This window comes from Melospiza melodia, chromosome 5, assembly GCF_035770615.1.
Source record: "Melospiza melodia melodia isolate bMelMel2 chromosome 5, bMelMel2.pri, whole genome shotgun sequence".
In the NCBI taxonomy this organism is placed as follows: domain Eukaryota; kingdom Metazoa; phylum Chordata; class Aves; order Passeriformes; family Passerellidae; genus Melospiza; species Melospiza melodia.
The window spans coordinates 21,347,236-21,374,403 of record NC_086198.1 but is presented as its reverse complement, the minus strand read 5'-3'; the positions used below and the strand labels follow the sequence as shown (position 1 = coordinate 21,374,403).

At 40.7% G+C, this 27,168-nt stretch overlaps 1 protein-coding gene and 1 long non-coding RNA gene across 3 annotated transcripts in view; one reads left to right on the top strand and one right to left on the bottom strand.

Moving 5' to 3' along the window:
* LOC134418385 (uncharacterized) overlaps nt 1-9,924 on the top strand; it is a 31,740-nt gene extending 21,816 nt beyond the window's left edge. The window contains exons 4-5 of the long non-coding RNA XR_010027764.1: nt 9,397-9,488; nt 9,707-9,924. This is a non-coding gene — a long non-coding RNA (uncharacterized LOC134418385). The remainder of the gene's footprint in view (nt 1-9,396; nt 9,489-9,706) is intronic.
* EIF4E (eukaryotic translation initiation factor 4E) lies at nt 1,870-26,339 on the bottom strand. 2 transcript variants are annotated; one of them, XM_063156582.1, is made up of 7 exons: nt 26,284-26,339; nt 17,251-17,357; nt 15,506-15,601; nt 13,516-13,579; nt 11,530-11,643; nt 8,912-9,051; nt 1,870-7,049 (listed from the first exon to the last, which is right to left on the bottom strand). In XM_063156582.1, the coding sequence occupies exons 1-7, from the start codon at nt 26,299-26,301 to the stop codon at nt 6,935-6,937; spliced, it is 654 nt and encodes a 217-aa protein (XP_063012652.1). In that variant the 5' UTR covers nt 26,302-26,339; the 3' UTR covers nt 1,870-6,934. The 2 variants fall into 2 exon arrangements, with proteins under 2 accessions (XP_063012652.1, XP_063012651.1); XM_063156581.1 differs by lacking the exon at nt 26,284-26,339 and adding an exon at nt 25,504-25,784.
* Nucleotides 26,340-27,168: the final 829 nt, after the last annotated feature.

Here is a 27,168-nt window from a genome sequence, read left to right as displayed (position 1 = left end):
GATCTCACTGCAAACACCTCACACTGCCAAGGCATTTTATTCCCTTGTTGACACATGCCAATTCTGCTGCAAATTCCTTTAGGGGATAGGAAAGCAGACCTAAGCCATAGTTCAGGCTTATCTCTATTAAAACAAAGGCATAGCTACACTCCAGCATTTCCAAGAAGCTGATTCTCTGCTGTTTAAACCTAGAAAAGCTCCAAAATTAAAGGCAAAGAGCAGGACCGAGTTGCCTCAAGGTAATTTAACTAGAGATGACCCCAAACCATAGTACTTCCAGTACAATTAAGTTGTAGCCTCAAGAGCACCAAAAAGGAAAGGTTGGTTGGGTTGTATTCAATCCAGAATTAATCCCATTCTGGCAGAACACCTAGAGTTTCACATGAATACCCACCTAGAAATCCCACAAGGGGCAGGGTTAGTGCAACAACAGCAAGTGCACAGGACCAGGAGTGCAGCTAGAGGAGATCATGTCACAGAGCAGAAGTGAAAACCTCATGTCTCAGTCCCAGAGCTTACTGCAGATAACTGAGAGCTCCCACAGCACAAGCTCAGAGAAGAGAAGCAGCTCCCAGCTGTTGAGGGCTGCCTCAGTGTCCCCTCAGCAATGCCATTGCTCCTGCTGTGCAGGACAGCTGTGCACAGCTGTGCAGAGACAGGACAGGACAGCACCGCCTCCACCGAGAAACAAGGGTCAAGGAAAAGCATCAAATCCTTTACAAAACCTAATTCTTCCCTTTGTTTCATTTTCACATTTCACACAAATGTGAAAGAATCATCTATTGCTTAAGAAGTCATCCATATCCAAACAATGGCTTTTTGCAGCACATTGCCCAGTTACTGCTGTTACAACCCCCACAAAACACTGGCAAAGCACCAGTTCAATGAAGACAAAAAGAAACATTCATGCAGCCTTGTCACCCTCACAAACTTTAAATAACACTGAGGGTTAGGGGCTACTCAGTGCTTGAATCTAGTTGCCAATTTTTTCCTCCCCAAATGACCTTTGAAAAACCCTCATGGCCTGAGGCAGAAAAATATAAAAAATAATCAAACCTCAGTTCTGCCCTTGATGCCCACCTCCCCCTGACCCCCCAGCTGGTGGATACAGGGAAGACACCTCTACCAATGAAGCAATAAATATTTAAGGGACCTTTCTAAGTTTTTTTTCTTTACCCAAACAATCTGGGATGCCTCTGTCCCCCTATGTCAGCCTGCAAATTTCTCCCTCGCTTTTAGGGAATGTACTGAAGGATGAAATTTCCAGGTCCAGGGAAACTTTGAAGCAGCATCTCCACCTCTGGACTTTGGTAGTCACCATTCCTCACTGTGCAGCAGCATTCCCACTTCAAACACACAATATGAACATGTACAGCCAAGTCAAACATCTACTCTTGTACCAGAAAACCCCTCTGGCACTCAAGTGCAAGGCTGTGCAGTGGTAACACCTACAGAGCTTTTTTCTGGTGCTGAAGCCCCCGGTGGGCAGCCCAGGCAGACCAAAGCCCTCCTGTGACTTCCCGGCGCTGTCCCCAGCTGTTTGATGTCACTGCAGTGGCACCACAGGAGCTCCCACCGAGGGTTCAGCTGCACTTTCCTGCTGGTTGATCCACCGCACCATGTTTACACTATCCCTTCCTACTGGAGAAGCTCTGGTAAACAAGGGAAGAGCAGTGATTTTGCAATCAGTGTTACAGTGTTGCAATCACCGCTGTTAACACCAGCTCCGTTTAGCACAAGGCTGGTGTGTGGGTGAGCTGCAGGAGCCCCAGCGACACCCGAGCTGCCAACAGGCTTCAAAGTAGTTCCACACTCAGGTATGTTTGAGCTGCATTTCTCTACATCCCATAGAGTCAAGAAGCTGAGACATTAGTTCCTCAGAAACTTTATTTTCATTCAAACTACAGAAATAAAGTGGTACCTTCCAATTTCCCATTATATTTTCTGCGTATTTGTACGGCTCAGGGTGAGATGCACTAGGATAAACTACCCTGTACATATGGAGGAAGATAAGGCTCAAAAACTAGCTTTACTTCAAAGAATGCCAAACCTGACCTACGAGGCTGGCTCCAACTCTTTGATAACAATAATAGGCACAACATAGGAAAAAAGATTGATCTAAACTACCTATTGTAAGCAAAATCCAATAACTCATTACAGAAAGTCAAAGAAACCTTTTAGAAATAACAAAACAGTTTTCTACTTTGAAAAAATAGATGAGTAATTTTTGCTTTATATACGATATATTCACACACATTTTCAAGTATCATTTTCACTATTATCATACTTACATGGCTAGAGATAAAAAAATGAAATCCCATAAGCAGATTATTATGCCAAAGTCGTCACACACGGTCTTTATCTGGGTTTAGCAACACCTGGAATTCTCCATGGTATCACAGTGACTAAAAGAGCAGTGACTAGACTCAGTGTAATTTTTCCCTTTATTAAACATGTTTTAGTAAGGCTTGAAAAGCATCAGGATTTAGAAAAATGGAGACAAGAAAAGCATAGGCAGTCATAAACCGCACGCAGTCATAAACCCCACATATTCACAGCTAAGCTTGTCACACGCTCAGTACTAGCAGGGAATAAAAAAAAATAAATCTGAGTTGTTTGGTTAGCAGGCAAACTGATAACAACAGGCAGACTTCAGTTGGGATGTTTTTACATTTAAGGCATCACACAAAATAACAAGTTAATGCTGGGAAGCATAACAACCATCATGTGCACAGCCATAATTCACATTTAGCTCTGGACATCAGAACCTGCTTTATTTAAAAACAGAAAGGCTAGGAGGGAATCCCATAGTCTTTTGGGAAAGTGCCAGACAGCCACCAGGCAAGAGGAAGAGTGACCGTGGTTCTTATCACAGGGGAAGGAATTTAAGTGCTTATTAAAGGCTTTGCTGCAGTGCCAGAGCCAGACACCTCAAAACAAATTCTGGCAGAATACAAAACTTCTAAGAGCTAAAAGACAGAAAATCTATTCAAGCAGCTGCAGTGAATGGGTGTCCCACAAAGACACCAAAAATGGCCAAGCCATTTGTTCAAGCCTTTGGGATTGAACAGCTCCTGGAGCTCTGCAGCAATGAAGGAGAGGGGCAGCAGGTGCCTTCCACAGGGCTGGTTCCACACTGCTTGCTAATGCACTCTGCACTTCCACCCTCCAAAGAATTTAGATGGACAGGTATGAAATGCCTCAAAATGAAATAGCTATACCTATTTTCCTCCTGGTCATGTAATTTCCATTTGTCTGTTTCTTGCCCAATGGGAAAAGGCACAAAGTCTACAGTAAAAAAAACTTATTTTATGACCTAAGTAAAAACTATTAGCAAAAAAAGTTGGCAGAAACCACTGACTGTTTTCACAAGGGCAAAGTCATCTAAAAGTTAAGTGCCAGGCAGCCTGACAGTTTTACCGTTTTAACTATCAAGCTTAACTCTCTGGTAGAGTACAGGATTTCTTAAAAACTAGTTTTAAAACCATCAGGCCAAGACTGAAAAATTAAGCTTCTTGGAAACATGGGAGGTCACATATCATATGGAAGATCCATGACACTTCCAGAGACTAAAATGCAAAATTTTAGTTGGTTTTTTTTTTTTTTTTGCATTTAGTATGAGTCCCAGAATGGAGTCCAGAGTACTTTCTCCAAGCAATTTAGTAAGAAAGGATTGCATTAGGTAGGATGGAAGCTGTGAGCTCACTCCAAGCTTGGCTAAAAGCCAGTACTCCAAGTTTCCAGAATTTGGCTAACACTGAAGTTAAGTTTCCTGAGCTAGAGACAACTCGATAGACAAGACAGTGACAGTGCAGCAGGACAAACAGAAGTGACAATGAAAAGCATTGCACAGTCCAAGACTTAATGTTATACCCAGAAGCTGACAATTCACACATATTCCTCATCTATTGCCCCATCTTCACAGGCTGTATTTTGGCACATTCTTACAGCTCTTCTAGCACAGCAATTTCTGCTGTCTTTCCTTGCTCTGGTTTTGTACCACATAACCCCACTTCCAAAAAGATGCTTTATAACATTACTCTGTAGTCTTCCCAGGCTTACTAAAACAACACACTGACAACAGCCTCCCCTTTAGCTGGGAGTTTAATGACACTGAATATTCTGCAGCAATAGGAGATATTTCAACATTTACTGCTTTGTCCTCTCCTGAGCCTGTGGCTGTTACAGTAATAGGCAGAATGGAGAGCTCTCCACTTTCTCCCTCAGCACACAAATACCAACTACACCACCATTATAATCAGAAGAACATTAGTATGCAGCACAAAGTGATTTGCAAGCTAGAGAAAACAAGTTTTGTGGTTATTTGCTTCCTCTAAAAATGAATTAAAGGCATAGGCTGTATGTTTGATAAAGCAACCATGCCAGCTAATTTCCTCTCAAGTCTTCTAAAAATACAGCAGTTATGTGAGCAGCAGAGAGCCTCACATCAACTTGCCTGCAGTTTTCATACTACAGTGCAAGTTAGCTGGCTGCTTCAATAAGTTCAGCCTCAAAAACCTGAGGCCATACCAAAAAAACCCCTATCAATCACTTTTCTAGATGAACAAAATGCTGCTACCCTAAGTAATACTCTGGTCAGTCTTGGAGTGCAATGAACAAATCCAATACTACGTAGTTCTCACAACAGCACTCAGGTTAATGTCAATGCTCTTCACAAAAGGGCAGCACTACCACCATTTACAGTGACACTCCTTTGCAGGAGCCAGGCTGCCATGCTCCCAAATTACACACACGCAGTCAGCACTCGGGAGGCTGATTCATCTTCACGTTCCCATGCACACAAGCATTGCTGATGATTAGCTGAAGCTGGCAAACAGGCATGGACTGCTATATTCTACTATCAATGGACCTATTAAACAAACCTGACTTGCTCTCACACCTGCTGAATCAGGACAGGCAACCAGCTACAGGAGAATCCACAGAAACCAGCACACAAACAGCCTAGGCAGCTCTCTCCACATTCACAGATCTCCTGGCTGATGCCCAATACTGAAGGAATAGCATTTTAGATAGAGATGTCTACTCAAAGTGTTTCTATTAAACAATTGTAATAATGATCCAGACATTTTTGGCAGAGTCTGATATGCTCCTTTTGACACATTTCTGAACAAATGTGCAAGAAAAGTGTTCAAGTCTATTTCAGCATGCAGACATTTGAGTGCCTTCATCAGGCAGATGCAACTGAAGCTTCACTGCCAGTGACTAAACTCGCTTTAATCAGTTATCACAAAGATCAAAACCCCAATAATCACCTGCCTTGACACTTAGCTGAAGAAAGGCTCCACAGCCCTGGCAAGATCTTTAAGTATATCACACACTTTAAAAAAAAAAAAAAGGGCAAGAAATCCGTAATAAAGCACTGATTTTGCTGCATGCTCTAAGAGGTGGAAAGAACAAGCTTCTCATTTTTTGCTCAAAATAAGTGAACTTGACCCTCAAATTCTCCTCCATCCCGTGAACTTCCAAGTAAACTAACAGCTCTCTGGAGTAACTTTCAAACAATGAAACAAAGCCTCAACTACTCAGACATATGTACTAGCAAGCTATCTAGATACTCATATTTTATTTGTAGCCATGTCTCTGGGATGCTCTACTTGTTCTTTATGCATTATATCCTTGGAGCAAATCACTCACTGAAGCACTTTTACTGAAGCTCCTATCTGAAACTCAGTGAACAGCTTTCTGCGTACCCTTAAAATTCTTGGTTGGGCATAAAACAGAAGTCAAGAGAGAAACAACACAAACCATGATCAATTAGACCAACCACTAAGAAAGAACAGTAGCCACACTGATATAATTCCACTTTGATTTAGGGTGCTATCTAATAGGTTTATTAAAAGTTTCAACAGGCTATAGCTCCAGACTTTATCTTTCTTGGAAGACACTACAATAGAAGCCACAGTAGAGACTGCCTTGTCACGAGAGGTACAAATACTTGCTGTAGAGATGGAGAAATAAAAGGACAAATCTAGTTGTCTAAAAGACAATTCACTGTACACATTTTATTTACAGTTTTGTACACTGTCTTAGTATGAATGGGACCGCTTTTCTACTTGAGCCATTTTAACCAAAGCAAAATAACCTAAGTAATACAAAGTGTTAAAATACAGCATAAGATACAAAAACAGACATACTATTTCTAGTAAGGAATGTAAATTATGGTGTTACATTAAAAAAAAAAAATCCACATTTATGTTCAGGAAATCACACAAAAAGATCACTGATTTGACTGAAATGCATAAATCTGTAGCAAAGCTCTGATGTTACAAAAAAACCAAAAAATTACCAAAGAATGCACAAAATTCATGTTTATTCCACCTTTGTCATACTCCCAGATTCTTCACCAAATGTTACATGAGCAAAAACAACTGAAATCAAAATATCACTAATGTTATCAAATAGGGAAAACAAATAAATTAATCTAGCAGCCATCAGCAGAGGTTACAGCAAAGATGATGCTGTATAAAAAAATTGCTAGAAAACTGTATGCACCATACTCTTTTCCAAACCAGCAAAATCTTACTGCATACAATGCAAATGTAAAACAGAGTAATTTCCTGCAGGTACAGAAATGCAACTTCTTTTCTGAATACTGTGGATAAACAAATTACTTTTTTGCAATAGTAATGTTTCTACCAAGCTATTACAGAGTGGGCCAGAAACACACGTATGGATTTGGGGGGTGAAGTGTACTAAAATTCCGATTGGTAACGGTTACTTCAGCCAAAATAGAAAAATTGAACATAGAAGTAGAAGACAAAGGCGAATGAGACTTCTCACAAATCTTAGCAACATTTAGATGGAAATCAAATTTAAATGTAGTCCACTCTGCTTTTGAAGAGGCTTTGGTTCAGCTCCCAATCTCGATTGCTTGACGCAGTCTCCTATGAAAGAATACTCAGAAGGTGTCGCCTTAAACAACAAACCTATTTTTAGTGGTGGAGCCGCTCTTAGTAGCTGTGTCTGCATGGGACTGATAACCAATCACTATCTTTGGAGGAAGTCCTAATCTTTCCTTGTATACTCTCCTGGAGAGGAAAAGAAATAAAACAACAGTTTAAGCAAAGTCCTTAAGAAGGAATTAGTATCAGGACACCTGCTTTTAAGATCTGTGGACACCATTAAAAAAAAAAAAAGTTGCCCATTTAGAAACAATTTCTCAGATATGAATAAAGGACTTGAAATATGATTTTTCTAGTGTATTGCATCTAAATCCAAGTAAATTTTTTTAAAATGAGTTACCACATAATAGGACAAACTCTTCAAATAAATAAATTAGTCGTAACAGGCCTAAATAAATGCAAAATGGAGGGATTCTATACTGCATTCATGTGAGCATCATTAAACCAAAAAGCTGTATTTCCACATACAGAAACAGAACAGCTATGAAGAACTCGTGGTTCACAATTTCAAATCTACAGAGATGATAAAGCCATGATAAACAGCAATTCCCTGGAACAGTCAGCTCTAATCACCACACACACCATGGCTGCAGAGAGTTGCTGTCTTTCCTTTAACTACTGACAGAAAGCAGACATCCCTAGACCTGGTCATGGGCACCTTAGCCAACAGAAGCTTTAAGAAAAACCACCTTGGATCTTATGTCTTCAGAGAAAGAAGCAGCAGTACCTGCCTTAGACACAAACACACACAGAGTGCTCCTTAGCACAGAGTGAGATGAAAGTCACTAATGGCCACTCCTGTCTGGCGTTAAGGTAACATGGGAGCAAGCAGGCAACATAACTTACCTTGGTACTTGTGTCAGTTTGACAAAATCTTAACTTTTTCACAGTTCTCTAAAGGAGTCAACTCCTTAGTTAATGGTTTATAACATTCTAAATTGCTGTCTGATGCCTACTAGGTTTACTGCAACATTGTGGTAGCAGAAGATGAATACCTTAGTTTTGCTTGTTCGTTATTAAACACTTATCACTGAAGCCTGGAAACATGACTGTATAATTAAATTGTTAGTAGGAGGCAGACACAGATTCTTAAAGGCCCAAAAAAAATGCATGTATCAAAGGAGTCATCAGGTAGTGAAAAAAGTAAACTGCTATACCTGACAGTTCAAGTTTGGCTTAAGACAGAATCACTAAGCCAAGAAAATAAGTATTTTCATTGGTTTGCATAAGGTAAATGGCCTACCATGACAAATTTAACAGCAAGTTATTCTGAAGCATCAGTACTACAGAAGCCAATAAATACTTGTGTAATTAGTAATTGTAACCACATAATTGTGTAAATAGTAACTGTGTAGTCAGGAATACTTGCTACACACTAGAGCACAACATGCATTTTCCATAGCACAGACTCAATGTGAGATAACTACTGCTGCTTAACTTAAAGACGACAGCATGCAAGTCAAATAACCCACAAATCATCAGCACTACTTTATCTGTACTAAAACAGAGGCAAAACATAGGATGTGCTGTAGTTTCACAGCACTTCACTGTACAGCTCCCCCCCAAATTTGTGTACATCCTTCTGTGCTTAAGACTTGAAGCACCTTTCATATCTTATTTGTAAGCATCACTTTCCTGGAAAAAAAATTGTATCAATGCTCTACTCTTACTGCCTACTCACCTTTACAAACTGGCAGGCTGGAACAGATTGCACATTACCTACAGTTGTTAATGACAATGCCTTGTTGTGAAGTGAGAATTTTTGCCAAGATTTGTGTATTGGCATCTGTTAGTAACTACTCTGTACTGTAGCACTACCTCCACAGCAGTTCAGAAATGAAGACCTGAATACAATTTGGCACAATTACTTAAGCTTGGGATACAGCTCTGCACAGACTCCACTTGCCTGAAATGTCTCCTCCCTCAAGCTAAGTGGCTTCACATGCATGGTTCCACTCCAGAGCCGAGGCAGCGAGCACGTTACTTACCCTATATGCGTAACAGCATCCCTGTTTTCACATTCAGTTGTCCATATTGCTATTTTATCACCCTTAGTTCTAACATTAACAACAGCACCACACACATCATCGCTGTAGTCATCGAATGACTCCCCAATAAGGCACAGCAGCTGTGAAAGAGAAAGCAGTTCAAGAGTCAGAATCCTGTTCTGTAGGAAAGCACTCAGTGTACACAAGGACTGAGGAACACATTTTACTGCCTACAGCCACTTGCCACACAACAATCATTTTCTATTTATTGCAGTGTCTTCTTCAAAGTATTTCAAGTTCCAAATATTACAAGTGAACACACTGTAGCAGGGCATCTTCCTTCTAGTCTGAATTTTCCATTCCTCCTCCTCTGCCACCTGCTGCAAGTTCTGACACAGCTGATCATTTCCACAGTGCTGCCTTCCACCCCATCCTCCCAATCCAAAATAGGAGAAGAATTAAGCACTCTATTCTTCTTTCTACAGGACACTTAAAACAGGTGGACCAATCTGAACTTTGAGGTGTTTCCATCCATTATCTAGGAAGAATCTGTCAAGGATTATTTGCACAACATCAGGTACATAAGGTTTCATTTCCATGCTGAAGTCTATCAATTTAGAGGTAAATCTGACCGCAGCCAGACAGTAAATGCTATCCAATGAAATGTTACTTCTGATCAACACAGGAAGCTTCAGCATTTCCATAAACTCTAAAGTGAGCATCAGTGATCCTGAACAGGGTTTAATACAATGCACCAATGCAGGTGCACAAGTAACACAAGATTCTTCCCCCCAGGTTTCTAGCAGTGAAGCTTGGAATTGGCCAGGAACATCAGACCAAGCGAGGTCACAGCTCCATGCAACATGCTAACTGTGAAAGTGGTATTTAAAATGTTCAGCCTGCCACCTGTAGAGCAAGAAATCCTGATACTCAAAACTAATGGTTTCTTATGCTTGAGACAGATTCACTTGGCTATGTTGAATTAAAAAAATAAAATCTTTCTGCACACTGAATCTGCAAATGGGCACTCTTTTCCTTCACTTGCACAATACATTAAATGCACGGCAGTTATGTCAGTTGTGTGGTATCACTTATAACATTTGGAAATTCAACATGTTTGCAACTTCTCAAACAAAGCAGGTCTTCCAGTACCCATCAGACCCACAAGGGCTGGCTTACTCAAGGAAATGCAAAAAGGACAAAGTCTGCTAATGAATAAATCAGGTATAACTAAACATGCTTTAAATGTTACACCAAACTGCAGGCTGCACACACTCACTGAGTCATTCAAGCTATAAATAGTTGAGATCAAACAAATCTACACACAAACATGCAAAATATCAACCAACTGTCTTAGTTCACATGCAAGCAAAGATGACTGACATGCTCAATAAACACTCCTCAGGTACATTTTTCATGAGTGTTGCACAACAGGGAAAAAAGTCTTCTCAAATGAAGTTTAGTTCACAGTTAAGATCATAATATTGTAATAAAAATTTGTTCCAAAGGGGAGCTATAAAGACTTTGATTTCTATTGCAGAAAATTGGTTGTATATAATTACTGGAATTAGAAGTGACAGGGTTGTTTAAGGGCACTTATCACAGTCACCTGGGTATTTAGGCTCTGTGCCATTGCTCACTGCTAAGCAAAAAGCAGAGCCCTCTGGCCTTCAGTTTGCACAGTCTATCTACATGTTTCCAAGCCATATGCCATGGCTATCAGCAGTCAGGACTCACACATGCATCAGGCCAAGCACATGCAGCAGGATGTTCATTTGCTCACATGCAGTCACACTGCCCAGTACTGTAATGCTCAATGCTTCAAATCACAACTACAGTGATACAAAGATCCTGAAATTCTGACATTTTGGACACCTCTGCTTTGATTCTGAAGGCCTTTTCTCCCTTTCAAAGGGGTGCAACACTCCTTGCCTCTCACAACAAGGACAAAAGATGAGAGATTTGCCAAGACTGCTGTGCATTGTCCTGTCTGCAATCCATGTCCCTAAATCCTAGACTGTCTTAGGCTATTCTGAGTCAGTTCCTAGACAATACATTTTTCTGTAATACATTTACTGCAATCCACACTAGAATTTACCATTCAATTCTATTCCAAAGAGATAAGAGCAATGGAAAAAAGAACTATTTTTATGGTGTGTATATACAGGATGAATGTGCTATTATTGCCTACCCCAGCATTAAGATAAATACACAAAGAAAAAAGTAAATCTGAAAGTCCCTTGTTCAACAAAGCCAAAACCTGAAAACTATTCACTTTTTAAAAAAGCATTTGAAAACAAATTGTTTTGTCAATTGAACCAGCAAGTTGCACTCAAGACAATGTATTTTCACAGTAGTTCTACAGTAATGTTCTGTACATTACATGGGAAAAGCTTAATCTGTCCTACAGAACTTTCCCTGTTACAAGGAAGCATTAAGGCAGAATACACCCACATGAAGATGACTGTTGAAAAAACATGATTCAAATACAGCCTGTCAATAAAACCCTACAGGACACTCTGCTGCCAAGCAGTGAGAGTAGCATAGCACCCAAATACCCAATCAGTTAAATGTATTTTCACACAAACACAAGGCTCCTCAGCTCCACTGGTGCTTACTGTCTCTAGCCAGAAGCGATCAAGGTCACTTCGTCTCTGCTGCTTGTTTAGTGTAATTAGCCATCGGCCTCCTCGCTTGTTCTTCTCATCTTCCCACATGGGCTCAATCCCATCCTGCAAAGAAAGGCCACCAGTTAAAGCAGACTCCATCTCGTTTTCCTAAAGAGCCACCAAAAGGCCAGCGATAACTGGAACAGTTAGAAAAGAAAGAAGTGTACAGTTTAAGACACACACCAGAGTGTCCGGAAATACTGTCTCACACCAATATAAAACTTCCAAAACAACAAGTGCACACTAGTGAATTTTTGGTTCCACAGAAGCATCACAGTCCAGGCAAAAGTCTTAGCTACATATTACATTTTAAAAAAATCCCGAGGCAACAAGCAAAGACAACCACCTGCTCTGCCCTGCATTAAACCAGAACATAGCTGCTAATTTTATCTGGAGTCCTTATTTTATGTCTTGCACTCAGTCTAAGATCAGCCAAGTGCTTCTTCACTCATGCATACAGATTATTTCACTGAAACAGACACCTTTGGCAGTCTCTCTCAATGACTTCCTTCACATGCAAGATGAAAATAAGGGAATTTTCATTGTTGGAGAGAGAAAGAAAAAAAACAAAACAAGATACCCTTTCAAAGCAAGATCTGATTCGCATTTTGCCCAGAGCCCTGCACTGAATTAAATTATTCTGTATATGCTGATACAGCAAAGCAGGAGCTACCACTCCTGTATCAACCAGCTATGCTGCACTTCAGAAAGTCATTAAAAAGGTAAGTAATTGTCTGAACAGAGGAATTCTGTAAGAACTGCCCACTAAGAACTGCACAACAAAACTTACGGCTGAAAACTAAGTGTTCAACACGCAGGGTGGAATGGCATCATCTCACTTTAAATATAACACCCTCACTGGCAGCTGCAGAGCTTAAACTACTTCATCACCTTTAAGAGGACCTCTTAAGAGGTCACAACTGAAGGACAGCAGTAAGAGATTGCCTGGAAGCCTGAAGCAGTTGCCAATTCTATACCTGTTCCATGAAGTTACATGATTATTACTGCTTGATGACAAGCAAACAGAGCAGATACACACACTTAATTAAAACACAAATTAAGAATTGATGCAAAAAATACAAGCAATATCCATAGATACCCTAATCTCTGAAGAGCCTATAGCTTCTTAAAATTCTAGTAAGCTTTCTCAGTCACCTAGAATACCATTACCTTCCCAAACCCAAGCAGCAGCACCTCTTCACTACAAACAGTGCACACAGTCTGCTGAGGAGCCCCAGCCTGCAGCTACATTTTATGAGCAAAGGAGCAACCAGGCACCAGCACATCAGGGAGTACTGAGGTGCTGGAATCCAGAAAGGAAGCTGCATGACAGAAGCACTACCAAGAGTTAGGATTTAACTTAGATCCCCAGTTGAGATCTCTGCCCTAGCTGAGCCATGATTTCATGTACACTTTCCCCATTCACTAGTATGGATACTTCCACATAATGTTCTTATTGTCCACGTTGGGTGCACTTTCCTATTTCATGCTTAATACAGCATTTACCTGGTAGTATAGAAATTATTAGGAGTACTGTGGATCTGGCTAGCAGTACCCAGAATGAATATGGGGCAACATTGCTGCCTCCCACAGACATTTTAACTCATTTCACATCAAGTGGCAGAGGTGGAAAACCTTTTATATTAGAAAAAATTACACTTAATTGTTTGCACAAACATCTCAAACATAAAATGAAGACTAATACAGTCACAGATTAAAATCTACTGTCTAATGTGTGTTAAGCAAGTGTTTGCAATTTCAGAAGTAACAACCTGATTTTCAGACAATGGGATTTCCTCAAAAAAATTAACACCTTTATGACATTCCCAACCATGTTCCTAAATGTCTTAAGTGAAATAACTGGACAGTGTCTTGCTTAGTCAGGAAACCATCCATCAACACCCTTAACTGAAGAAAAAATGTTAGCAAGCTTACCTTAAAGAGCGAGTAGTCACAACCAGGCATTAAATTACTAGAGAGCTGGATATGGTTGTATAAACTATTGGAGGGGAAAAAAAGCAGGATTAGAAACAAAGCATTGTTTTAAGGTACAAAATTCTTAAACAAATTTAAGACATGACTAAACAAAGCCCAAAAATTAAGGAGCAATAAAGTTATTTCAGAAGCAACCCTATTTCTTTAGTGTTTTTAACAATATAAAAGTATCAGTACTAAGATGTTCTAGGCTTAAAGCAGCAAAATGGAATATTAACCTCACAACTGCTTTTAAACTGATTTCCAATGCTTCTTTTATACCTAGTTCTAAGGTTTAGAACTGAAGTCCAAAGTTATTAGGAACATAACTCACTGAGCTTTCATGGCAAAAGGTTCTGTGTCCATGAGTATTTAATATATTCATGGAATAAGGAGAATTGTTTCTATTTCTAGGGCTACTAACACTGCTGAGAGTTTTTTTAGGAGAAATGCTCAACCTTGCTGTTTGATACAGCACCCTAGGTATGAATGCTGTAGGCCTGATAATTCAAATTACAGACTCAAAAGGCAAGAACAGATGATAGACAATAAAATGTATATTCAGAATTAAATTTACAACCGTGCAATTCAGAAAAACAATCAAAGGAGTACATAGTATCTCCTCCTCAAACAAGGAAAAAAATGCCTTTTTTCATCCCTAACAGGTCAGACTTCACAAAGAGGCCTGTACATTTTACAGCAACCTGTAGCCAGCATCAAAAAGAAAACTAATTACTATGATGTTCTAACAATGAGATATCACACAAAGGAATTTGTAACACCAGTTACAAATTTAACAGTTTGCCTCTTTCAAGTCTACCTTGACACTGAAATTTTCTCCCCAGAGCAACACACCTATTTCCCACTACAGCCACAAGAGAGGTGTAACTTAACCGCTGGTGGCTGATCTTACACCTTCACTGCAGACATCCAGATTACTTTTTAATCACCAAGACTATCCTGGTTATAGAAGCTCAAAAACTTATCCTTAACCAACTTTAGTAGTGAACTTCAAACAACTCAGCAGCCCATCACATACCCCACTGCTGTCAGCTGAGTGAATCACAGTTTGCAGTCATCCCCACAGCAGGAATGGAAAGCTGGTTACAAGCCCAGAATCCCATGCCCTGTCAAGACTGCACCAACAAAGTTACTGAAAAGGCTGAAGCATTTTTCCTGCCTTTGCTAATGGGTCACTGATGGGTCCTATTACTCCATTCTGACTCCATCTCCCTCCATGGGGATCACATCCAAAAAGAGTATGCAAAAATGAGAGCCCTATCACTCAATGTAGCATGAAACACTAAGATCAAATACATAATGCTTTTTTGTTCACTCTGTGTTGCAGCACTTGCATTTTCTCCATGTTTTAGCATTGTGGCAGGCAAAAATCTTGATTGAAGCAAGTGATTGGAAAGCACAGGCCCACCTCCAGGGGTTTCTTATTGCTGTTGGAGCCTAACCACTTTCACAGACCTTCAACTTAGAATGATGGTCATTTCTTCTGTAACCTCCAACAAATTTTTTTCAGGAATGCCATTAATCTGCATGAGTCTCAACTACCACAGTCCAGATTCAGGCACTCTTGAACATGCAACATGAGCCACTTAAGGAGGAAAACATGGGGCCACGGAAGTGGCAATCAGTTGGCCACCAGAATTTACAGGTTCATGTTACTATGAGATAGCTACTGCACAAATTAAATGTTCCACATGTCTGTTATATACACATGAATATAAGCAGTGTTGCAGTGCTTCAGCAAGACAATGCACATTTAAAGGATGAAGAACTCCATTTGCATTTTCAACAGACTCCACCTTCAATTTTGCAAGTATTTCAGATTACACTAAAGAATTTGCAGTTAATGGAGTACTTATGGGTTTTTCGACTTGGACATAAGCTGCCAACAAATCCCAAAATGATCGTGCAGATTTGAAAAATCTTTACTTACGCCCAAAAATCCTCAACAGTATCAAACTTTGAGATAAGACGAAGATTTGCTTGCCAAGTTTTGCTCTTGTCATTTTTAAAAAACCAGAGTGCCCATCTAAAGGAGAACAAAATAAAAACATATAGAAATTAAAGTATATTAAAAATGTAATTATTTCTATTGTTGTATTCAAACTAATTGCAAACCTTAGTATATTATGAGCACGGAAGTCAGTTTTCATCAATAAGCTACATGATCAACTCTTTACAGACTAACAATGTTTGTGCTTTCATTACAAGAATTATGTCAGACTTCATTAATCCATTAGGTAAATATTTTAAATAGCTTAGGAATCCTTTTAAGACTCTAAACTTCAGATGTTTCTCCTTGCTGTCACTGCTAAACTGTAATCCCCTACCACAAACAACTGATAATGGTCTAAAACAACACCGATTCAAACTGGGCTCCCTGGCCACTAATTTCCTTGTAAAGGTTACATAAGTAAATTAAATCACTCTAAAGCTATGTATGACATGAAAGCTTCCCAAGCATTCACATACTAGGAAACCATAAATTTTAAAATGCAAGCTGCATTTTAAGCTTACTAATGGCAACCACCTCAAATGCCCACAAATTGACTGTTTCAAGTTCTAAAAGTAGCATATATAAAGACGAGATTGAATGAAAAAAATAATCTGAGTACAAATATCAAGACAAAATTGAACCCTTCACACAAAGATGCTCTTTCTGAATCTAAAAAGCATCACTGCAGCAATTTAAAATGCTGGAATAGGATACCTAATGAGGCATTTAATCAAACAGTTGGGATTTTTTTCCACTCTGATCATTTCAGTAGTGTTGAGATAAATATAGCCTAGTGCTAACTTGAGTTATCTTCTCTCAGCAGAAAGTTTTAAATAACAAGGTGTCAAATCTGTTGTTTTGAGACCCTTCCTAACATTTCAAACCTCGTTGAAAAAGTTTACTCCATTCCAGTAATAGCCTCACTAACACTTGTAAGGAAGTGTTAGCATCAATTTAGTCAAGATGTTCAGAAGAAAGAGAAGGAAGACGGAAGCCAAAAGACTACAAGGAAAGTGGGATACGTGCAGCACAGCACTACAGGGAAGCACTGTTTTCCACACTTGCTCCAAACAAACTGAGACTAAGGTATCACTTGGTAAAAGGTACTTGCCAACAATAAGTACTGAGCATTCCACAGTAACTCATCAGCTCACTTGGGAGAAAATGACTTCCAAGATGGTCTTTTTGAAGCTCTAAGAGGGCTTGAATTTCACTAACTTTGAAATATAATATTAACTGCAAGTTTTTACCACCAGCACCTTAATTTACTCAAGTACAAGGCAGAATGCAAGGTTTCCCAGTTCTAGCAGGCAGCAGCTTCATCTCAGTGTCAGCTTCTTAAAATACACCAGACAAAAAAAAAAAAAAAAAAAAAAAAATCAACAAAAGCTCTGCCTGCCTCCAACTAAAAGAAAAGTCACGCTCTTTCAAAGTACCTGGCTGCATTTGAAAACTCGCAAATGCTTTCAGCCTCTGTATCTGCACTACCTGAAGAAGACTGAATATTAACATCTGCATCAGATTCTCCTTACTCTGCAACCCCACTGCAAAAATCTTCAAAAAAAAAAACAACCCGAGAATTCCCAAAATACTGCTAGAGAATATCAGGTCAACAAGAGCCGCAAAGCCACAGGCATTTTTCTATCCCTGGCAAAACTACAGTCAGTTTCTGTACCATTTACCTGTTTTGTAGTGGATGTTTAATATACTGTTCAGGGCTGGCAACCTCCTGACTAGGTGCTGGTTCAGTTTTCTCCTCTTCTGCAGGTTGGGGGTTGGGAGTGGTTTCCTGTTTGAAGAGAGGAGTTATTAACACATTCCTTCTTTACTTTTATTGAAGTAATTTAGGTTTCTCAAGTTACTTTAGAAAAGGTGAAGCTAAGAGTTCCTATAATTTATCTTGATTGTGGGCCCACATCACATAATGGAAGCACGATTTGTATCCCTTTATTCTTCAACATCTGAACAGGTCCTACAATAAGCACTAACTTCAGAAATTTGCATTCTGCTGTTCAGTGATTTGCTTCCTATGTAATTTGTTTCCAAAATGGTTTACTATACATACTTGTCTAATTTTGAAATAGTTTTGAGTGCTATTTTAGAAATACACAATCTATGTTATCTAGAATATGCACATCTAGAATAAATTCAGAGAATAATAACTTCAGAACGAAAATTATTTTTATCAGCTTCTGACAGAGCATCATTTGAAACAAGTGTACAGGCTCTGTTATTTAAAAAAAATCTATTAATACAAGTAGAAGATAAAACAAATTCTCAGATCTAAAATCAGCTACTGCAAGCAGCTAGAAGCCAAGCTAGTGCAGTTATCTTTGTATTTGCAACATCATCATGAACCAAACAGCAGAATTTGATTGAACGCACATCAGTTCTCAAATTTCCAACTGAAATAAATGTACTTACTGGTTTAGTATGTATTAGATTGATTTCAAGAGTTATTTTTCAACTTTCTAGAGACAGCTCTAGAAATATTAAATATACTTTAACATAAAGTAGTAAATTATATTCTCTTTGCATGCAAACTCCCTCAGGCTTGTCATTCAGTTTGAGAAGTCACTGTGTCAGATTTGAAATTGTAATGCCTTCCCATCAAACCAGGGAATACAAAACTTTATTGTGATGCCAAGTGTCCCTGCCAGTTACCACCATCCCTCCCTAACCTGCAATCCATGCTGGAATATTACAGAAACACAAAGGAGGACTGCTGATCCTTCCCAAGAGCTAACACAAAAATGCTTGTACAGCTGACCCCATGAAAGAAAAAGCACTTCAGTAATATAAATAAAGGCTAAGTATAGCAGACCCAAAGACTCCAGACATTTCCAAGCGTGGCAATCTAAGAGTAGTATTTTAAAATTAATTTAAATTTTCTGGTTTTAACAGAAAAAAGTAACATAAGAGTGAATTAAGTAATGTTAAACAATTTAATTAATGGAACAGTTTACTCCAGACTTCCACATACATTTATCACACCAAAGCTGTTGAAAAGTGGATTTGAAGTGATAACACTGTTCTACCTTCACAGACCCAGATGGTAAACTCTCCTGGATAACACCTGAAGATCTGTCTTAACAGGGATTTTCTTTTCATTATCAATATATTTAACATTGTTAAGCATGATATTACGCTTTACATCACAGAAGTTACTCCTTTATGGTTGACAATAATTAAGTATGCCTAGTTTAACAGCCCACCTAGAAAAACACCTCATGACATTTCAGAACACCTACATGCACCTGCACTCACAGTGGAGAGACTGACATGTCAAGATCTAACAGGAGCACTTGGCCAGTGCTTTGATTTACACAGTACAATAGCACAATTCCCTTCCTCTAAATAAAACTAAATGCTTCCCGAGGATCTCCCAAAGGGATCATTACTAACAAACCCACAGAAGCACAGTGTTGAAAAATTTATCACATCTCCTCCAGTGTAATACTATAAAAAGCTAAGCAGACCTTCAAAAAACCATAGAATTTGAAGAACTTACTATCTGGAACAGAATTTCTAGTGTTACCCTCACTTACTTTTGGTATCATTCATCTTTAATCACAAAAAACCATCCCACTGAACAATTCAAGACAGACAGTGCACAGAAGCTGTGTAATTCACCAAGGAAGCACTTCAATACTTCCTCCTTCACACTATCTGTACTACAAAGAAACAAGTATAGACAACCAAAATTTAAGTGTGGTTCCTTCAGGGGCTCCTAACTAGAAAATTCAGAAAAGTTACACGTGCAAATACAGTAAGAAAAATTCTGCTGATGTGTTGGAATAGCACTAGGTTTTGTGATAAAGCTTGCTTGCAGTCACAATACTCTGCAGCTGTGACATCTAATATTCACAACTAATTTACAAATGCTATTACACTAGGAATTTTAACATCAAACAGACTCACTCTTGCTGAATGCAGATGCAGACTATCTTCCAAAAACAATTTCAGTTGGGAATCTCATGTTTGCTCAGCAACTAGCTTTCAACATACAAAGAGCTAATCCCAAAGTCTCCCTGGTCACTCTTCCAGAATTATCACAACTACATAAAATGGAAGAATCAATACAAAGCCACTGAGCACACGCAGGGCTAAACTGTTTCATAACTTCTAACAAAAGACTACATTAAAAAGGATTAAGGCAGCACAGTCAGACAAAAAAAAACCACAATGAGCCTCAACACCTGCCTGGTACACTAACAATCATCATCCTTCACACAACTACATGAAATTCTGGTTTTGGACAAACAGAAGACATCTGACTCAGCACACGCATTCTACATAAACCACCACAATATCAAGTCTCTTCAGATATTCTGAAAGCTACATGGCATTCATGAAACTCAGACTAACAATTATTCAAGCTCCTGTCCAAAACAAGACAATGACAGCTCAGCTCCAAGGTCCACCTAACAATGACCCCGACCCAGGACTCTGCCATTCCCCTCAAAAACTATGCCACCAGAAGAGACTTTCTTTCAACACCAGGCTGCCCCATTCAAGGATAGCTACAGGCCTACACACAGAACTTATTATTAGAGAATATTATTTCTGCCTGGCCTCAGAGAGAAGCCTAAACCAGCTTATTGCCACTTCCTTCTGTTTCCCACAGCCATCAAGGAAAACAGAAAAATAACCATTTTAATTTTGGGCTGGTTAATCACGATCAGCTCCTCTTTCCTTTCATCTAACCTTTAGCTCACTGCTGAGTACCAAAATGAAATGCCTGTAATACCAAAGCACTTCCTGTTATTAGCCAAATAGAAGCTATCTAAGTTTGTTAATTGGTATTTAAAGTCCATTTAACATCCTGATATCCAAGAAATTCTACAAGAAATTGCATACAACTCTATTCTATAAATATCACATGAATTAATGTCCACATTTTTAGCAACCCACAGCTTGGAACCCTGCAATTGCAACACTATTAACCAAAGTCAGACCGAGTCCACCTGCAGTTTCTGGACTACTTTATTTAAAATTCTTCATACTACTTTACCATTGCTCATAACTAATGTATTCTTTAACCTAAAATTGACTCTATGCACTAAGTAACCATTGAGTTTGCTGCTTTTAAAAGTAATAGAATAGGGTAGTACTACCAGATAAACTGGAAAGCATGGCCAATCCCACTTCTCATACACAAGACAGCACATAATTAAGTGACATTTATTCACCACCCACATGGTTTTTGATGTAGGAATCAGCCTGCAGAAGCCCATGAAACATCTGCCTACTCAGCATTTAATGACTCTGTATATCTGCAATTACTTGGATTTGGACACTTGCAAATTTAATTGGTGCTATTTACTCTTTCTCCACAGCACATAATGACCAACATATCAAAGAAAGGTGTGCACGTCACTGGGACAGGAAACAAAGCATTTGCAATAAAAACTGCTTCATCAGGTTTGTTTATTAACGAGAACAAGCAGCTTGACTAGGTTTTACTAAGGGCTTTCAGATGCTGCCCAGACCACATTAATGTCATTAGTTGTCTACAGAAGTTGTTTAGCAAGTCCAGTTGGAGTGCAACAATTACTGCCCAAAAGGACATAACCTGGCACTATTACATGCTCTTGGTGAAGGCTAAGAGAATTCATTAGTGGAAGAGGCTTTCCAAGTCTGTTGCATTAAACCAAAGTAAGTGACATTATGGAGTTTTCACCTTCTTCCTTAGAGCTTCTAAAAGGAGAAAACTGCATGCTTCAGTTACCTGATGTCTTGGAAAAAACAATTTCTACTATCTGCCGGTGCTTAGGTGTCTTGTGGGTAACTGCTATGACACCACAGTTAGGTTAATTTCCAAAGCACAAAATTCAAGAGCTATTTATTTCAAAACATTCTGGACCAAAAAAAAAAAAAAAAAAAAAAAAAAAAAAGTTAAAGCACACCCACAAGCATTTATTACCTCCTGTAAGAAAACAAACCAAGTGATGATTTGACACACAACTCTGGAATGACTGTACAGTGGTAAAAATCATATGTAGTACATGGAATAGCAACTGGAAAGGAGGTACTAAGAGCCACCTGTTACCAATTTAAAAGTGTGAAGTAGATTTCCAGACACCAGGACAAAGAAAGGATTTCTACTTGTGACACAGCAAGGCATAATAGAGAGCAACTATCCTGACTACATTCATCATTACTTAGAACACCATAGATTTTTAGATGGGCAACCACTATCAGAACACAAGCATGAAACTGGATTTTAACTGAGTGACATCCCCTCACTTTACAACAGAAGTGAACATGTGTACAGGAGAACAGGAATAAAAGACTAAGTAAAAAAGTCACACACTTCCTCCATGGTCAAAGGTTTTCTAGGAAATATCACCTCAGACTTAAAAGATACAGAGACTCTTCATAGCCCTGTTAACTTCTGCAAAATGGGTTATATACTCATGAAAATGCCCATCAGATTTTTGCCATTTACCTCACAAACTTCTAACTAGCATTAACAAACAGCTTACAAGCAATATCAAACTACCTCAGTGTCTTTGAGGGTTTTGCAGCTGCCTAAGCAAGTTGCCCTTGCGTTAACACCTCTTACCCCACCCTGCACTCTGCTGCTGCCTTTGCTACTGAACACAAAATCAACCCATGGGATGAGCTTCCACATAGAACATTCTGTCACTTCTAAAGCACTCTGACAAGAAAACTTCCCAAAAGTGCTGGAGAGAACAGTTCAGATGATTCAAAGAACAAAAAGCCTCTAGTCTCCCCAAACACTCCCACACAAAAGACCTCCATGTTTCACAAGTACACTGAACCTCTGGTTCAACAGAGAATTTTACATCCGCTGAAAATTAACAACAACCTTCAGAAAATAATTGAATGTAGAATGTATGAATGGTCAAAAGAGGCCTTCAAAGAAAAAGTATTGGATTTGCTACTGGTATGCCCAGTGATTGCAAAGGATGTCATACATACAGGTTATCTGATGAACAGCTCAGAGCACAAGAGAAACAGATATCTACTAAAAAAAACCCAACTTTTAAACAGTTAAAATTTCTGCCTTACATCCACTACACAGAATCAAGGACAACTGGCAGGTGAAGGCCACTAACAGCAGTCGTGTCACAGCACACTCACATCTGCACATCACACACTCACACCTCCCTTACACCAATGTCCTACACAGGAACAGGTTTTAAACTTCAATAAACGAGGACTACTGCAAGACAATAAACAGCTTCCAAACTCAAGTTTAACCTTGACTACAGAATATTTCAAAAGTGAAAGACAATTTAGCTGAGGAACAAGTCACATTAATTGACATTTAAAGTCTGCATTTCTTTCACAATGCAGGCACTCCACCAACACCCATTATTTAATGCTCCCCTCTATCTCCTCAAAATTCAAACTAATCTTTAGAAAGCTGCCAAAATGGACATTTTCCATCAAAAGGGTTCCCATGTACCTCCACACCTACATGTAGTACCACTAATGAAACACAGCTTGAATTCATATGCTATTTTTATGCATTTCTTTGAAATAAGTTTGGTATTTTATATGCTATGTGAAATGCAATTATTCAAAATTACTTTCAGAAAAATCTTTATCTCAAAAAATTTACAAGATGTACAACATACTCCTCTTAGAGGAAGTTCCATACTCACTCAGATATGTTACTTAAAATTCAAAAGCTTATGATAAATATCCTCAATTATAAAACAGCATGAAAGGTACATCTATCCTGTATCATTTCAGAAAAATGCAATGAGCAAGCAACTGTGTTCACTGCAGTTCAATGCTATACTGACTTCAAGCAGAGCAAGTCACTGACTTCTACAGCAGAAATACCCAGCAACAAGAGCGAGTCTGAAGACGAATTACACTTACATGCCACCTGTCTGCAAATAATGCAAGATAAATACCTTTCAGCCTACATTGAATTTTAGGAGCTATTATGAAGTTTCCAGAATTTTAAGATCCTATACCTCTATGCTTGTAACCCCTTGAGAAAATAGTTTCTTTTAAATAAAGTTTTGATTCCCACCTATGTAGGATTACCTTCTCAAACAAGCACTTTTCAAATTACAGATTACTGAAATGACACTTGTTGGAGGCTAAAAAAACAGAGTTAAATTTACAAGAATTGCATTTATGACAATAACTGCCATTAAGCAAAAATACAAAAGAACCATGATGCCATTTCCAATTTGCACAATGAGATATGAGATTCATATGCACCTAGAAGTTACAGGTTTTGTGCAGATATATTTTAAAGTCACCTTCGGTAAATTACTGTTTACTAAAGCATTACTACTGGTTTTGTTGTGGACTTTTGCATGGTTTTACCTGACCACATTTAATCCTCAAAGGCTGTATGAGCACTCTAACAGGTGACACTAATGCATGTTCTCAAAAATCAATCTGAGTATTTTAAAAAGAAAAACCTAGACATCACAAGAAAAACTGAGAATTTTAACTGGTCAGTGTTGCAAAGGTTTATGCTCTCCTTACAGCGGTGAAGTAAACCACAGTGGAATTGGTCTCTATTTAAATGGAATAATCTTGCTTTTTTGACAGCTATTATGGGACTCTCTACAGAACTCTCAACTCAAGTTTCTGGATTTGTTAACAGTCTGAAACATTTTTCAAGCCTCTAAAGGCCTTCAATGTATGCTACTTTTGGAACCATCACAGCACTAGAAACATCACTGACCTTAGTAGAAGCCTGTATTAAAAAAAACTAAGAACAACCCATACTCAGTTGTATTTTCATTTCCCAAGACACACTCCCCCACCAGGAAAGCATTACAGATGACATCTCTACAAACCCAGGTCCAGATTTTGCAGGTGAGCAACAGAAAGGCCTCCCTATGAGGAAGAGGTAATCCCTAAGCACACATGCAATTAAATTGTTCAGCTGCAAAGCACGCAGTGTTTCTGCAACACCTCTGACCTCAGTCACTATGCAAGTCTAACTCTGGGCTTAGGCAGGAGAAGGAAGCCACCTACAAGGACAATAAACAAAGACTTTGTTATTTACTTCAATTTGAAAATGAGCAAGCACAGGTGATAGCTGACTGGATGTGAACACACTGCAGCTACAGCAGAACATTCAACAATTGAGTTAATTACTTAAACTGTTGTGAGTGCTGCCCCATCTTCTACTTTCAAGGGTTCAGCACAACTGCTCATGCTGAACTGGATCTGGGCAATCAATCTTGCTGGGACACAGCATGACAAAAGCAATTGCTTACTTTCTGCTACATTAGGCCAGATCTACCTCAATGTGCAGATGGAGTTAATGGAGAAAATGATGCAAAGACAGTTTTTGTGTCAGCAGCACAGCAAAGAAAGCAACAAGGCACAGGCCTTCAGAGTAACTTCAATTTCTAAAGGCTGTATTGCAAATTATTTATTGCAATTTCTACTAAGCTCCACAGTCACCACAAAGCACTGCACTGAGAGGAAGCCTTCATCCTCAGATATGTGGGCAACAACTCAAAGAGTGGCTTTTGGATGTGAAAACAAGTGTTTAGCACTGGCTGAAGAACATGGGGAAAGTGCTGCTGGCAGTCTGTCTTGTACTTCTAATAAATTACACTCTCCTGTATAGAACTGCTGCCATGCAATTTATAAATGCTGACCCACAGCAATCTCTTCCTTGTAGGTAAAAATATGGGGCTCAGTCCACAGAAGAAAACCATTACGAGAAAAATCAGTGCCCCTAACACAAAAGGGCAAAATTAGTCTTTATATAAAACCACTGATTTTCAAACTTTGTTCACTTTGTCTAAATGTTACAAAGCCTCCCCAAACAGCACACTGGCTGTTTAGCCAAGCTGGTATGCACAGCAGCAAGACACCAGCCCTCTTTAACTGTGTTTTCTTGTAACCCTAACAGAGTCTTCTGCTGTCCTCTCCTCATGATACACAATCATGTGGGATTAGAATAACAACTGTACTTGGATCACTTCCAGCTGCTCCAGCTCATTATGGAAGTGCGGGCTGGGGCTACGTTTGTAAGACCGAGCATAATACCATGAACATAACTTATAACCTGGAAAAAAAAAAAGAAGTACTGAATTATCATGGAGGGTCTCAAAAGAAAAAAAACCAAACACCCCTGGAATAAAAGATGACACAACCCGGCAAAGACGATTTCGTTTGCCGAGTCTCACAGCGGGGCTGCTGTCGCGGCTGCCCCAGCAGCACATCTGTGCCTTACCGAGCCCGCGCTCGCTCAGCGCAGTGCCTGTCCCGGGGCCAGCGGGGCACAGCGCGCCGGGAGCGCGGCCCTTCCCCGCAGCCGGAGGAGCCGCCCCTGGCCGCCCGGCTCGCCGCGGCGGCGGGAACCAACATGGCCACCCCCACCGCGCCACATGCGCCGGGCGGGCCGGGCGGCCGCCGGGGCCGCGGGCGGGGCGCCACACAATGGGCGCCGCCGGTCCGCGGGCCCCGCTCCCGCCGGGCCCCACCGGAGCCGCGGCCGCCGCACGGGGGTGGCGGTGCCGGCACAGCCACAGCGCCCGCCGCCCCCTCCCCCGCCCCGGCCCCTGCGAGCGTGCGCTCCTCGCCGGCCTCCCCGGCCAGCCGCCTCCTGCCTGCCCGCCCGCCCGGGGCCCCGCCGCGCCCTCGCCCATCGCGGCCGGCGGAGCGGCGTCTCGACGAGGAGGAAGAGGATCAGGATGCGGTGGGAGGCCGACAAGGGAAAGGCGGGCGGGAGAAGGGACCGCGGCACTCACCGGCTCCACCGCCGCCATCTTAGAGCGCTCGGATCGCGGACGCACCGCGGGGCGGGGCGGGGGCGGGTAAAGGCCCCGGGCCGCACGTGATTGGCCGCTCGGTGGTCACGAGCGCCCGGCGGCCGTTTGGGGCGCGCTGCCCGCCGGGAGATGTAGTCGTCAGGCGCGGGGGCCGCCGGGAGCCCCTCCTACTGTCGCCCGGGCAGGAAGCGGCGGGCGGGGGCGGGAGCGCCCTCTGGCGGCCGTTGTGGGAGCGGCACCGCCTGCGCCGAGCGCACGGAGCGGCCCCGAGCGCCGGAGCCGCCTGTGCCCCGAACGCAGCGCTCTGAGGCCTCCTGTGCCCCGAACGCAGCGCTCTGGGGCCGCATGTGCCCCGAACGCAGCGCTCTGTGACCCCTGTCCCCAGAACACAGCGCTCTGGGGCCTCCAGTCCCCCCAGGACAGCGGTGTGTAGCCCCTTGTTCCTTGAACACACCGCTCTGTGGCCCCCTGTCCCCACAGCACAGCGCTCTCGGGCCTCCTGCGCCCCAAACACAGCGGTGTGTAGCCCCCTGTCCCCGGAACAGAATCAGCATCATTTAAGTTGAAAAAGAGCTTTAAGAACATTGAGCCCAACTGTTATCCCAGCACTTCCAAGCCCACCTCCAAACCACGTCCATGGTCACATCCACGCATTTTTCTGAACACTGTCAGGGATGGCAATTCCCGCACTGCCCTGGGCAGCCTGTTAAACTCAGCCATGGGATTCATTTCAGTGCTGTGATTTGATTAGTACTTATCAAAGGCAAAGGGTTCAATAAAGAAAAACACAACAAAAATATAATTGAGTTCTTAACCTTTTGTAATGCTGCTTGATGAAACAAATACCGTAACAGTTTTGAAAGT